This window comes from Dreissena polymorpha, chromosome 1 (assembly GCF_020536995.1).
Source record: "Dreissena polymorpha isolate Duluth1 chromosome 1, UMN_Dpol_1.0, whole genome shotgun sequence".
Classification (NCBI taxonomy): domain Eukaryota; kingdom Metazoa; phylum Mollusca; class Bivalvia; order Myida; family Dreissenidae; genus Dreissena; species Dreissena polymorpha.
In genome coordinates, this window is record NC_068355.1 from 75484966 (window position 1) to 75499489 (window position 14524).

General features: G+C 41.3%; 2 protein-coding genes across 2 annotated transcripts; both read left to right on the top strand.

The window, feature by feature from the left end:
• The first annotated feature begins 8594 nt into the window (after nt 1-8594).
• On the top strand, nt 8595-10332 carry LOC127831218 (golgin subfamily A member 6-like protein 6). The gene is made up of 5 exons (XM_052356234.1): nt 8595-8603; nt 9021-9352; nt 9497-9782; nt 9899-10098; nt 10167-10332. The coding sequence occupies exons 1-5, from the start codon at nt 8595-8597 to the stop codon at nt 10330-10332; spliced, it is 993 nt and encodes a 330-aa protein (XP_052212194.1).
• A 14-nt stretch (nt 10333-10346) lies between these two features.
• LOC127831320 (probable serine/threonine-protein kinase kinX) lies at nt 10347-14220 on the top strand. The gene is made up of 12 exons (XM_052356323.1): nt 10347-10580; nt 10617-10817; nt 10860-10997; nt 11238-11521; nt 11675-12005; nt 12036-12314; nt 12351-12464; nt 12660-12859; nt 12972-13247; nt 13551-13605; nt 13660-13887; nt 13930-14220. The coding sequence occupies exons 1-12, from the start codon at nt 10347-10349 to the stop codon at nt 14218-14220; spliced, it is 2631 nt and encodes an 876-aa protein (XP_052212283.1).
• Nucleotides 14221-14524: the final 304 nt, after the last annotated feature.

Consider the following 14524-nt stretch of genomic DNA (forward strand, 5'->3'; position numbering starts at 1 on the left):
CGGGGGGGGGGGGTGTGCGGCGTGGGGGATGGTTTTGAAGTCAATTGTGGTATGTCGGGTAAGAGTTGTTTTGTCAAAGTATCAATCGAATCTAATCATAAATAAAGAAGTTATGGCAATTTTAGCAATATTTAATAATTTGACCTTGAGAGTCAAGGTCATTCAAAGGTCAAGGTAAAATTCAACTTGCCAGGTACAGTACCCTCATGATAGCATGAAAGTATTTAAAGTTTAAAAGCAATAGCCTTGATACTTTAGAAGTTAAGTGGATTTAAACACAAAATGTAAGCATATATTCAAAGTTAAGAAGTAAAAAAGGGCCATAATTCCGTAAAAATGACAACCAGAGTTATGCAACTTGTCCTTTATTGTCCCCTTATGATAGTTTGCGAGTGATCCAAGTATGAAAGCAATATCTATGATACTTTAGGGATAAAGTGGACCAAAACACAAAACTTAAACAAATTTTCAAGTACAAAGCGCCCATAATTCCGTCAAAGTGCCAGTCAGATTTACATAACTTTGACTGCACAGTCCCCTTACGATAGTTAGTAAGTGTTGCAAGTATGAAAGCAATAGCTTTGATACTTAAGGAAAAAAATGGGCCTTAACACACATCTTAACCAAATTTTCAATTTTCTAAGTATAAAAAGGGAACATTATTCTGTCAGAATGCCAGTCAGAGTTACATAACTTTGCCTGCACAGTCCCCTTATGATAGTTAGTAAGTGTTGCAAGTATGAAAGCATAAGCATTGATACTTAAGGAATAAAATGGACCTAAACACAAAACTTGACCAAAATTTTCAATTTTCTAAGTATAAAAAGGGCACATAATTCTGTCAAAATGTACGCCATAATTATCTAACTTTGCCTGCCCAGTCCCCTCATGATAGTAAGGGTACCAAGTTTGAATGCAATAGCATTGATACTTTATGAGAAAAGTGTACCTAAACGCTAAACTTAACCGGACGCCGACGCCGACGCCGACGCCAAGGTGATGACAATAGCTCATTTTTTTTTCTTCAAAAAATAAATGAGCTAATAACTTATAACAAAAGTACTTAGTAGGAACATAAATGTCTCGTCAGGGCTACCGTATTGAACTTATCTTCAATACATTCCACACAAGTACATGTATTGCTCTTAAATTGTGTGGGCACCTTCGCCTAAGGTTCAGATTAAAATTATTATAAACCCGTTTTGTTTTTGTACAGCATATTAAGACGCGTCTCTCTCAAGGTTGTCGATATTGAGTCACAAAGAAGTTATAATTAACATTGCCATGAAAGACTATCCGCTGTGCATTCATTGCCTTATATCTTCTCTATACCATTGGCTGATACAAACCATTCATTACGTTCTTCAATCCGCAACATGCGTATTTGCGTTTGCATTGCTGTCTTAACTTCAGCAATTCTATTAATACAAACAGTAAAGAATGTTATTTACAGGTATCGGATTTCTACCTACTACTGTCGACAATAAATTACATTGTGTATTCCTGTTTTAGGCAGATTAAACAAGCATTTCGTTTTGCACTGTATTCTCGAGGTCAAATAAAAAAAATAAGGTAAAAACGTACACATCCTTTAAATAAACGTCTCCGAAGTTATGTCTGTCTTGGTATAGACGTCAAGAGCACTAAAAAAAAAGCCACCGCCTATTAGAGTTAACTTGAGGTCAGCCTTGCTTTCCGAAAATTATCAAGCAAATTGATACATTTTACCATATTATTTCTGTCCGTTACGCTCGACCAAATTTAAAGGTTTGGTAATGAGCATATTTTCACGCCATCAAATGTTTTTATATGCGCGTCCGTTTCAATACGTCGATTAACCCATTTATGCCTAGTGGACTCTTCCATCCTTTTAAATTGGATAAATTTATTTTAAAAAATTAGGGATTTCTAGTTTACTTATTTCTATAATTAGAGTATTTCTTACAGAAATTCCTTAAAGCAAACAGCACATACCCTGATGAGACGCCGCATCATGCGGCGTCTCATCTGGGTCTACGCTGTTTGCCAATGCCTTTTTTCTAGACGCTAGGCATACATGGGTTAATACGCTTGTTGCTTAATTATATAAGCTTAAATGACGGACATAGGAGTGAAATAATTATTTTTAGAGTAATTTATTTCATACATTTTACAAACTAAAATAAGAGCAATATTTAACATAATTAAAGATGAAAAAAAATACTGTGAACGCTTGAAATTGTAGGCAGTTGTGGTATCAATGTTGACTTTGGTCTTATTCACGTGCCTTTAATACACTCCTCGGTTAAACTCAGTATTGTTTTTAGTTGGTCGCTTAAGCTGCCGACTAAATTTACAGAGCATATTTTGCAAATCAGTATGTGCTTAAAAGCCTTAGCTACGGTAAGAACCGCAACTCACTCTGCTAGGGACAATTACCGCTGCCTGTCAGCAGCAGACGACGAATGATTTTGCTCTAACAGTGAGTGTATATACCAGCTTGTAAGACAACATTGATCATTGAAATCTGTACATATTGGCTGCTTTCAGGGAAAACGGGGCTTAATGCATGTCAAATAAGATTAGTCTGTGCACACTGATTAGCCTGTCAAATGCGCACAAGCTAATCAAGGACGACAACAGCGAACAACTTCAGTGCATTCAGCGCTTTGATTTATCTTCTAATCATCAAGGCACAGCGTTTCGTGTTTACATTGAAAAAGTATATGTTTGACCGGCAAAGAGTAGGCGTTTTACGTGAAGTAACATTGGTTTTGTTTATTAATATGTCTTTCGAAAAAGGCAATCAGATATTAATTTCATTAAATAAGTTGAGTAAAATGTTCATCCTTTGAAACTTTTGTGTTTTAGTTCAAAAAGTTATCCTCACAAGATTTGAAGTTAGTTTATGCATAACAGAATTATCTGCGTTTGTATTTCTTATTATCACTGTGTAAAAAAAGATATTTCACTTGTAACTGATCACTTGACCCGTTAATTAATTATACGTGGCGTGTAAAATTCAAAACGCTGTTGGAAAGAAATAAAACTGAGAAATAAGACTAGAAGGTTACAACGGTCCGTGTATCTGACCTGTGTTCGTTTTCTGTTTTGCACTGTACACAACGGAACAAAAACAACAACAAAACATAGAACGTCGTATGCCGTTTTTTCGAGATAAAGTAACTATTTTATGCTTTTACTGAAAGATATTCAATTTAGGTATGGTATTGTGCTGTTTGAGAAAACTGAAGTTCCCTTTGGAACCCAAGAACTCCGATAAAGCGACCAATTACCAAGCTCACGTGCATCAGAAGCGTACATTTAACCCATTTATGCCTAGTGGATTCTCCCATCCTTCAAAATTGGATCAATGTATTTCCAAAATTAGGGATGTCTAGTATATTTATTTCTATATTTAGAATATTTCTTACAGAAATTCCTTTAAGCAAACAGCGCAGACCCTGATGAGACGCCGCATCCTACGCTGTTCGCCAAGGCCTTTTTTTCTAGACGCTAGGCATAAATGGGTTGACCCGGGTCGCTCCGTGTACCGATCAGTGCGCAAACCGGACAGCCCGCTGACAGTTCAGTGTGCGTGCTTTCGAAGTCTATGAGGTCCTTCAGCGCCCGAGGCTGCATCATGTGAGGACGCGGTGTGCGTCATTGTAATCCTAACGTAACTAACTAGACTCTCGAAAAAAAGAACGAATATGAATTTTAGATACAATTTCCAGCTATTCATTTTTTTACGAAGGACATTCAACCTAAGAGTGGACTTGTTTTGCGTTGAAACAGCGGGAAAACCCCCACTTATTTGTTATGGTGATCACTTACGAAGCTCACTTACGACGCGAATAGAACCTGTGCGCGTTTTTAGGCCGAGATGTTGAATTTCGGGGTGAATGCGATTGAACAACGGCGGTTTTCTGATGTCGGACCGATGTGTAAATAATAAATTTACTAAATATGTATCGTGCCGATATAAAGTGTTTGCCATACACAGTGTGTGTTGCTTATGGACATGTCCTCCTGCCACGCCACGAGTACATATATTGATGGACATACGCCATACACAGCTGGACATAATTAAATATCCAGTCATACACAACTTACGTAGCACACAGCTGTGTTAGGAACTTTATAACGGAAGACATGCATGGCTTTGTTTTACTGTAATAACTAATAAAGATTTAGATTGATACCAAACACGAGAAAAATCAGAATTTGCAAAGTTTAAACATTTTTTTGTTCAATGTTCAAATATCAAATCAAATCAAATAAACTTTATTTTGAATCGGCAAAGACAGTAACAAATATCATAAGCTGCAAAGCTTTTGAACCGACTATACAACAAATGTAAACAGTAAAACAAGGGTATAAACGCTAGATAAAAGAAAGACACATTTACATGGCTATAGAAATACAAATACAACATCAAACAAGACAGTTTAAGGCAAACAACACTAATTTACTTGACAAATTTCTGACTTTCCTGCTGGTATTGCACTAGGAGGGGAAATGAAAGACATGGTACTAATCATCATCATGGCATGCATGGGGTTAAATATATTTAAAACAGTTAAATATAAGTGTATAGATTTGCTGGACCAGCAGCAGAGTCACATGCAAAATGTAATTTATAATGTACCGGAAGTAATAAGGCATGAATTGAGACCAAAATCAATATGCATATACAAACACAAATAAAACATATGAAAGTTTAAAAGCTGTGAAGGAAGCTGCTGATCTATTCCTGTGGATAGGACTAAAAACTGCAATAAGGGCTAGGAATTAAAAAAACTGAGCGCAAAAAGAAACACAAAAGTGCGACAAGATAAAATGTATCTAAGAACGAATATCACATCAAATCAGATTTGGGGTGAACTGATCAGCAGCTTTCTCACCATAAAACAAGTAACATAGCGAAAAACAAAACAGCTATGAGCACAAGTAACATAGCGACAAACAAAACAACTATGAGCAGGCACAGGCAAAACCAATATACTAAAGCAAAAATAAGATAAAGCGCAAAAATAAGGACAGCACAAGAAACCAATGAACAAAGCAAACCAATATACTAAAGCAAAAATAAGATACAAAAGCAAAAATCAAAAAATAAGGATAGCTAAAGCAACCATAACAAGGCAAAATAAACAGTGTGGCATGCCGCTCCAGATCTGTGTGCCAGGTATGCGCGCCTATATGACATTGCATGCTGAGCATTTACATTCTTTGCCATTCCAGTGCGAAATAAAGTTCTTAAATTGATTAAAATTACTTTCTTTTCTGATGCTTTTTGGCAAAGAATTCCACAGAACTGGAGACGCATGCCGGAAACTGTTGCTACCGAACTTTGTTGAATTAACCTGAGGAATCTCTAGAAAGTTGGAGTACCTGAAATAATAACGAGCGTCACGTTTAATAACATGGTCATTTAAAACAGGGGGTGCCATATTATTTATAATTTTAAAAGTTTCAGGTGCCATGACTCTGATTCTCCTAATAATCAGGCTAGGTAGACTTGCTTTTCTAAGTCATTGATCATAGGAAATAATATAATCATCATATACAAAGCGCCCTTTCCTGTATTTTTTCAATTTTATCCGTATTACTTTTAGAGCAAAAATGCCAAGTTAGAGGGCAAAAACTAAAATTTGATAGAATAAAGGAATGAAAAATGGTCAGTCTACTTAAGCGACAGAGGTTTTTCCCTATTCTCTTCAAGATATTAAGTTGCTGTGCTGCCTTACTGCATATAATAATATGATTATCAAAATTTAAGTTGGAGTCCAAGTTTACACCAAGAAGTTTGACTACATCATCACATGTTATATTTGCATTTCTTATATTAAAAGAGGAATTTCTTGAAGAAGTTCTTTACCCTACAGCGATGGCTTGAAACTTGTCGGGATTGGCTTGCATACTGTTAAAAGTAAACCAATCTATTAGAATATTGCTCTCTTCTTGTAAAACTTTTACTAAATCCTCAAAATTTGAGGTACAGTACGATAGTGTGTTGTCGTCTGCATAGTTATAAAGTGTACCCTTATGAATGAAGTAAAATATATCATTAATAAATACATTAAATAGAAGAGGTATAGAGCCCTGTTGCACGCCCTTAATAATGTGAGCCCATGAACTTACCGAGCTAGCAATTTTGATTTGTTGTTTTCTATGGGACAGGTAAGATGTTTAAAGGTCAATAGAGGATTTGGACAGGCCGTAACATTTTAATTTACATAAGAGAATATCATGAGGTAGGCAATCGCAGGCCTTCGATAGGTCCATGAGAACAGCAGCGACATATTGGTTAGAGTCTAATGCATATTTCCAATCCTCGACAAGTTTCAATAGAGTGGTTTGGCATCCATGCCCTTATCTGAATGCACATAAGAATTTATTGAAAATGTTATCAAAATGTAATGTAAGTTGATTTGCAAGAACTTTTACAATTTTTTTTTGAAGGAGCTGGTAGGTTGCTCACAGGTTTATAGTTGGAATGTTCAAGGGGGTCGTTTTTCTTGTATACTGGTGTTACCTGTGCTTGCTTAAGTCTTTCTGGAAAAATTCCGGTATCAATAGAGTTATTTATAAAATGTGTAAAGAAAGGGACCAGTGACTGCGAACCTAGTTTAAGTAGTTTAATAGATATTTTATCAATGCCGGTAGCTTTGTTAGCATTTTGTTTTAAATACTTGAAACTGTGGATTGTTCAACGTGATAAAAATTAAAACAATCTTGAGAGATATTCTGTCCAAGAATTTTATCGATACTAGGATGGTTATTTTCATCAAAAATAAAATCTTTTCTGATATCTTTCGCAACATTTATATAAAAGTCATTGAAAATATCAGCTACTTCACTGTTATCTGACAAAGTTTTTTGGTTTTCATTCAATATCATTTTGCTCTGAATATTTTTTGACTTTTTGACATATAAGGCTTGATTGTATCCCATAAGTCCTTAGATTTGCAGCCACCTAGGCCCGTATTCACCAACCGATTCTTAGACTTAAGAATAAAGAATAGACTTAGAACCAAGAAAAATGTGTTCAGTGTTTGAATATATACAGGCCTCCACTGGTGATTATGTCATTAACATAATGTTCTGTATAAAGAATAATATAGATAGAGATGTTAACTGCAGAGTTCGACTCAAAATTAAAGAAATTCTTGAATATTATAATTTGAAGAATTTTCTTTATTCTTAGACTTAAGTCTAAGAATTGTTTGGCGAATACGGGCCCAGTACACCATTCTTGAAAATAGTTATTTATAGATTTACGTTTCAATTTGTTTACAAGATGTCTGTGTTTGCGATACTGTTCCCACGATTTTGAACTTTTATCTTTAGAGTATTTGTGAAAAGACATTTTTTATTGTAGATAGATTTCCTTAATTCTTTATTCATATAAGGTAGCTGAACAGGTTTTCTGTATTATTGTTTTAATGGAGCATGTTTATTCATAATTTCAACAACATCATTTTTAAATGTGCTGTACACTGAATCTAAGTTTTCCGAATCACATGCATTCGTTTTTAAAGGTCAAACATGGTAAAACGATCGACACAAATTCAGTGTTACAAAACTCGTAATTATGTTGCCCAAAACTTTATATCCGCGCGTTTCGATCAGTAATCTTGTAATATATATGCATAAAGTAAAGACAGAGTAATAAAAAAAATGAATGTTTTCGTTTTAATGCTTTTTATATCACTTTTAAGTACCCTTGAATGATCTTATAGCTAATGTAATCTATCCATTTAGCGTTATTTATGTTTAAAGGTTATAACCTGAGAGATCATATAAAATAATGTCGCGTTATAATGTTAATACGTTTTCGGATACAACGGAAATACCACCCTTTACTTATTTTTAACGATTGGCATCTAGAATAAAAGTACACCTTTGGCAACAAATCAAATGGGGCGGGCATGAGTTGAGCTTTAAAACAAGCGTGTTTTATGTGAATGTTATTTTTAGTGTGAGCGTTAGCTCACACTAATGTTAAGACCATATTTTGCAAATCAGTATGTGCTTAGAAGCCTTAGGTACGGTATGGAGAGACAACCACTGCCTGTTGCAGCAGACGACAAATGCTATATAGAACGTCTGCTAGGAAAGATAACCACCACATTTGCCTGTTTATTTTTCACCACTGGTACACTGCAGAGGGTTTATATGACTAATAGTGTTTAACAGCTTGTAAGACGAGATTGGCCAGTCTATTGTTAATCATTGAAATCTGTACATATTGGCTGCTTTCAGGGAAAACGGGGCTTAATGCATGTCAAATAAGATAAGCCTGTGCATACTGATTAGCCTGTGCAATGCGCACAAGCTAATCAAGGACGATATTTTACAACAGCGAACACCTACAGTGCCTTCAGCGCTTTGATTTTATAAGTGCATCAGGTCAAAATAGCTCATATCTTCAAACTATCGAACCATACGTCATTTTCATTTTTTCATTAAGTCAATACAATTATTTATGAACAAATCTAAGATTCTTAGTATTATCTGACATAACATACACACTTTGTATCAAGTATATGTTCTCTGATATACATAGGGGCGACAACCAATGCAAGTTTGTTTGTTTTCTGGTACTTATGTGTGAGGTAACCACTGAAAGAAATTGCGGTTAATTGTGTGTTTGCTAGTTCTGAAAGGGGAGAACACTTCTGTTCTTTGAACTAGGTAGTCGGTTTTTACGCTCTACAACTGGGTAAATAAGGCTAACACAACAGAATCAGTCCCTTTAATAACTATACCATTATCCATAAACTAATAAGTGTTGTTAATGAATAATTATGATAGAAAGTCATTGTTTCCTATCGTCTAAGGGGCCCTCCATGAAGTAATTCACGCTTTTAAAAATCTTTTTAACACCCCCCGCCCCTCCCCCCTGTCACAAACTGTCATCCATCTCGGATCCCATCCTCCACATATCCGTACAGCTTCTCCTGCAGGAGAAGCTGTTTGCACAGGTGGAGGAACATGTTAGCCTGCAGGAGAAGCTGTACGGACATGTGTAGGAACCAGTGAGCCTGCAGCAGAAGCTGTACGGATTTGTGGAGGAACCTGTTAGCCTGCAGGAGAAGCTGTACGGACAAGTGGATGAACCTGTTAGCCTGCAGGAGAAGTTATACGGAGAGGTGGATGAACCTGTGAGCCTGCAGGAGAAGCTGTACGGATATGTGGAGAAACCGGTAAGCCTGCTGGGAAAGCTGTACGGACAGGTGGAGGAACCTGTTAGCCTGCAGGAGAAGCTGTGCGGACAGGTGAATGATCCTGTTAGACTGCAGGAGAATCTGAACGGAGAGGTGGAAGAACCTGTGAGCCTGCAGGAGAAGCTGTACGGACAGATGTAGGAACCTTTGAGCCTTCAGGAGAAGCTGTATGGATAGGTGGAGGAACCTATTAGCCTGCAGGAGAAGCTGTATAGACAGGTGGAGGAGCCTGTGAGCCTGCAGGCAGGAAAGCTGTATGGATAGGTGGAGGAACCTGTGAGCCTGCAGGAGAAGCTGTACGGAGAGGTGGAGGAACCTGTTAGCATGCATGAGAAGCTGTACGAAGAGGTGGAGGAACCTGTGAGCCTGCAGGAGAAGCTGTACGGAGAGGCGGAGGAACCTGTTAGCCTGCAGGAGAAGCTGTATGGACAGGTGAAGGAACCTCTTAGCCAGCAGGAGAAGCTGTATGGACAGGTAGAGGAAACTGTAAGCATGCAGGGGATGTTTGGACAGGTGGAGGAACCTTTGCGCCTGCAGGAGAAGCTGTATAGACAGCCGGAGGAACCTGTGAGCCGCAGGAGAAGCTGTATGGACAGGTGGAGGAACCTGTGGGCCTGCATGATAAAATGCTGTTTGCAGAGGTGGAGTAACCTGTGAGCCTGCAGGAGTATTTGTATGGACAGGTGGAGGAACCTGTTAGCCTGCAGGAGAAGCTGTATGGACAGGTGGAGGAACCTGTTAGCCTGCAAGCGAAGATGTACAGAGCGGTGGAGAAACCTGGGAGCCTGCAGGAGAAGATGTATGAACAGGTGGATGAACCTGATAGCCTGCAGGAGAAGCTGTATGGACAGGTGGAGGAACCTTTTAGCCTACAGGACAAGCTGTATGGACAGGTGGAGGAACCTGTGAGCCTTCAGGATAAGCTATATGGCAAGTGGAGGAATCTGTTAGCCTGCAGGCGAAGGTGTACGGAGAGGCGGAGGAACTTGATAGCCTGCAGGAAAAGCTGTACGTAGAGGTGAATGAACATGTGAGGCTGCAGGAGAAGCTGTATAGACAGGTAGAGGAACCTGTAAGCCCGCAGGAGAAGATGTATGGACAGGTGGAAGAACTGTAAGCCTGCAGGAGAAGATGTATGGGCAGGTGGAGGAACCTCTGAGCCTGCAGGAGAAGCTATATGGACAGGTGGAGGAACCTGTTAGCCTGCAGGCGAAGGTGTACGGAGAGGCGGAGGAACTTGAAAGCCTGCAGGAGAAGGTCAACGTAGAGGTGAATGAACTTGTGAGCCTGCAGGAGAAGCTGTATGGACAGGTAGAGGAACCTGTAAGCCTGCAGGAGAAGATGTATGGACAGGTGGAAGAACCTGTAAGCATGCAGGAGAAGATGTATGGACAGGTGTAGGAACCTGCGAGCCTGCAGGAAAAGCTATATGGGCAGGTGGAGGAACCTGTTAACCTGCAGGCGAAGGTGTACGGAGAGACGGAGGAACTTGAGAGCCTGCAGGAGGTGTACGGAGAGGTGGATGAACATGTGAGCCTGCAGGAGAAGCTGTACGGACAGGTGGAGAAACCAGTGAGCCTGCAGAAGAAGCTGTATAGACAGGTGGATTAACATGTGAGCCTGCAGGAGAAGCTGTTTGCACAGGTGGAGGAACCTGTGAGCCTACAGGAGAAGCTGTATGTACAGGTAGAGGAAACTGTTAGCCTACAGGAGAATCAGTTTGCACAGGTGGAAGAACTTGTTCGCCTGCAGGAGAAGCTATATGGACAGGTGGAAGAACCTGTGAGCCTTCAGTAGAAGCTGTACGGATATGTGGAGGAATCTGTTAGCCTACAGGAGAAGCTGTATGGACAGATGAATGATACATGTTAGTCTGAAGGAGAAGCTGTATGGACAGGTGGAGGAACTATGAGCCTGCTGGAGAAGCTGTATGGACAGGTGGAGAAACCAGTGAGCCTGCAGAAGAAGCTGTATAGATAGGTGGATGAACATTTGAGCCTGAATTATAATCTGTTTGCACAGGTGGAGGAACCTGTGAGCCTGCAGGAGAAGCTGTATGGAAAGGTGGAGGAACATGTTAGCCTGCAGAAGAAGCTATTTGGACAGGTGGAGGAACATGTTAGGCTGCAGGAGAAGCTGTATAGACAGGAAGAGAAACATATGAGCCTAAAGAAGAAACAATATGGACAGTTTGAGGAACCTGTTTGCCTGCAGGAGAAGCTGTATAGACTGGTAGAGGAACCTGTGAGTCTGCATGTGAAGCTGAATAGACAGGTGGAAGAACCTATTAGCCTGCAGGATAAGCTGTATTGACGGGTGGAGAAACTTGTGAGCCTGCAGGAAAAGCTGTATTGACAGGTGGAGAAACTTGTGAGCCTGCAGGAGAAGCTGTATTGACAGGTGGAGGAACCTTTGAGCCTTCAGTAGAAGGTGTATAGACAGGTGGAGGAACCTATTAGCCTGCAGGAGAAGTTGTATAGTCAGGTGGAGGAACATGTGAGCCTGCAGAAGAAGCTGTATGGACAGGTGGAGGAACCTGTTAGCCTGCATGAGAAGCTGTATAGACAGGTTGAGGAACCTATTAGCCTGCAGGAGAAGCTGTATAGACAGGTGGCTGAACCTGTTAGCCTGCAGGAGAAGCTGTCTGTACAGGCGGAGGAACCTGTGATCCCACAGGAACAGCTGTATCGACAGGTGGACGAACCTGTTAGCCTGCAGGAGAAGCTGTATGTACAGGTGGAGGAACATTTAAGTCTACAGGACAAGATGTATGGACAGATGGAGGAACCTGTGAGCCTGCATGATTAGCTATATGGACAGGTGGAGGAACCTGTTAGCCTGCAGGCGAAGGTGTACGGAGAGGCGGAGGAACTTGATAGCCGGCAGGACAAGCTGTACGTAAAAGTGAATGAACATGTGAGCCTGCAGGAGAAGCTGTATGGACAGGTAGAGGAACCTGTAAGCCTGCAGGAGAAGATGTATGGACAGGTGGAAGAACCTGTAAGCCCGCAGGAGATGTATGGACAGGTGGAGGAACCTGTGAGCATACAGGAGGAGCTATATGGACAGGTGGAGGAACCGGTTAGCCTGCAGGCGAAGGTAAACGAAGAGGCGGAATAACTTGATAACCTGCAGGAGGAGGTTTACGTAGAGGTGAATGAACATGTGAGCATGCAGGAGAAGCTGTATGGACAGGTAGAGGAACCTGTAAGCCTGCAGGAAAAGATGTATGGACAGGTGGAAGAACCTGTAAGCCTGTAGGAGAAGATGTATGGACATGTGTAGGAACCTGTGAGCCTGCAGGAGAAGCTATATGGACAGGTGGAGGAACCTGTTAGCCTGCAGGCGTAAATGTACGGCGAGACGGAGGAACTTGATAGCCTGCAGGAGGTGTACGGAGCGGTGGATTAACATGTGAGCCTGCAGGAGAAGCTGTATGGACAGGTAGAGGAACCTGTGAGCCTACAGAAGAAGCTGTATGTACAGGTGGAGGAACCTGTTAGCCTACAGGAGAATCAGTTTGCACAGGTGGAAGAACCTGTTAGCCTGCAGGAGAAGCTATTTGCACAGGTGGAAGAACCTGTGAGACTACAGGGGCAGCTGTACGGATATGTGGAGAAACCTGTTAGCCTGCAGGAGAAGCTGTATGGACAGATGAATGATACATGTTAGTCTGCAGGAGAAGCTGTACGGACAGGTGGAGAAACCAGTGAGCCTGCAGAAGAAGCTGTATAGACAGGTGGATTAACATGTGAGCCTGCAGGAGAAGCTGTTTGCACAGGTGGAGGAACCAGTGAGCCTGCAGGAGAAGCTGTATGGACAGGTGGAGAAACCTATTAGCCTGCAGGAGAAGCTGTATAGACAGGTGGATGAACCTGTTAGCATACAGGAGAAGCTGTTTGTACAGGTGGAGGAACCTGTGATCCCACAGGAACAGCTGTATCGACAGGTGGATGAATCTGTTAGCCTGCAGGAGAAGCTGTATGGACAGGTGGAGGAACATGTAAGCCTGCAGGAGAAGCTTATAGACAGGTGGAGGAACCTATTAGCCTGCAGGAGAAGCTGTATAGACAAGTGGAGAACCTTTTAGCCTGAAGGAGAAGCTGTATAGACAGGTGGAGGAAACTGTGAGCCTGCAGAAAAAGCTTTATAGACAGGTGGAGGAACTTATTAGCCTGCAGGAAAAGCTGTATAGATAGGTGGAGGAAACTGTGAGCCTGCATGACAAGCTGTATGGACAGGTGGAGGAACCTGTTAGCCTTCAGAAGAAGCTGTATGGACAGGTGGAGGAACATTAAAGCCTGCATGAGAACCTGTATAGACAAGCCTTTATAGACAGGAGGAGGAACCTGTTAGCCTGCAGGAGCTGTATGGACAGGTGGAGAAACCTGTTAGCCTGCATTAGAAGCTGTATGGACAGGTCGAGGAACATGTTTGCCTGCAGGAGAAGCTGTATAGACAGGTGGAGGAACCTGTTAGCCTGCAGGAGAAGCTGTATAAACAGGTGGAGGAACCTGTGAGCCTTCAGAAGAAGCTGTATAGACAGGTGAAGGAACCTGTGAGCCTGCAGGAGAAGCTGTATAAACAGGTGGAGGAACCTGTGAGCCTTCAGAAGAAGCTGTATGGACAGGTGGAGGAACCTGCTAGCACGCAGGAGAAGCTTTATGGACAGGTCGAGGAACCTTTTAGCCTGCAGGAGAAGCTGTATTGACAGGTGGAGGAATCTGTGAGCTTGCAGGAGAAGCTGTATAAACAGGTGGAGGAAACTGTGAGCCTTCAGAAGAAGCTGTATAGACAGGTGGGGGAACATGTAAGCCTGCAGGAGAAGCTGTATAGACAGGTGGAGGAACCTATAAGCCTGCAGGAGAAGCTGTATAGACAGGTGGAGGAACGAGTGAGCCTGCAGGAGAAGTTGTATAGACAGGTGGAGGAAGCTGTTAGCCTGCAGGAAAAGCTGTATAGACAGGTGGAGGAACCTATAAGCCTGCAGCAGAAGCTGTATTGATAGGTGGAGGAAACTGTGAGCCTGCCGGAACAACCTGTATAGATAGGTGGAGGAACCTGTGAGCCTGCATGACAAGCTGTATGGACAGGTGGAGGAACCTGTTAGCCTTCAGGAGAAGCTGTATGGACAGGTTGAGGAACATTTGAGCCTGCAACAGAACCTGTATAGACAAGCCTGTATAGACAAGAGAAGGAACCTGTTAGCCTGCAGGAGAAGCTTTATGGACAGGTCGAGAAAATAATTTGTACATATTGCATAACTCAGAATTGAGAGTAAATTGACGATTGGTCCCTCTCCTTATACC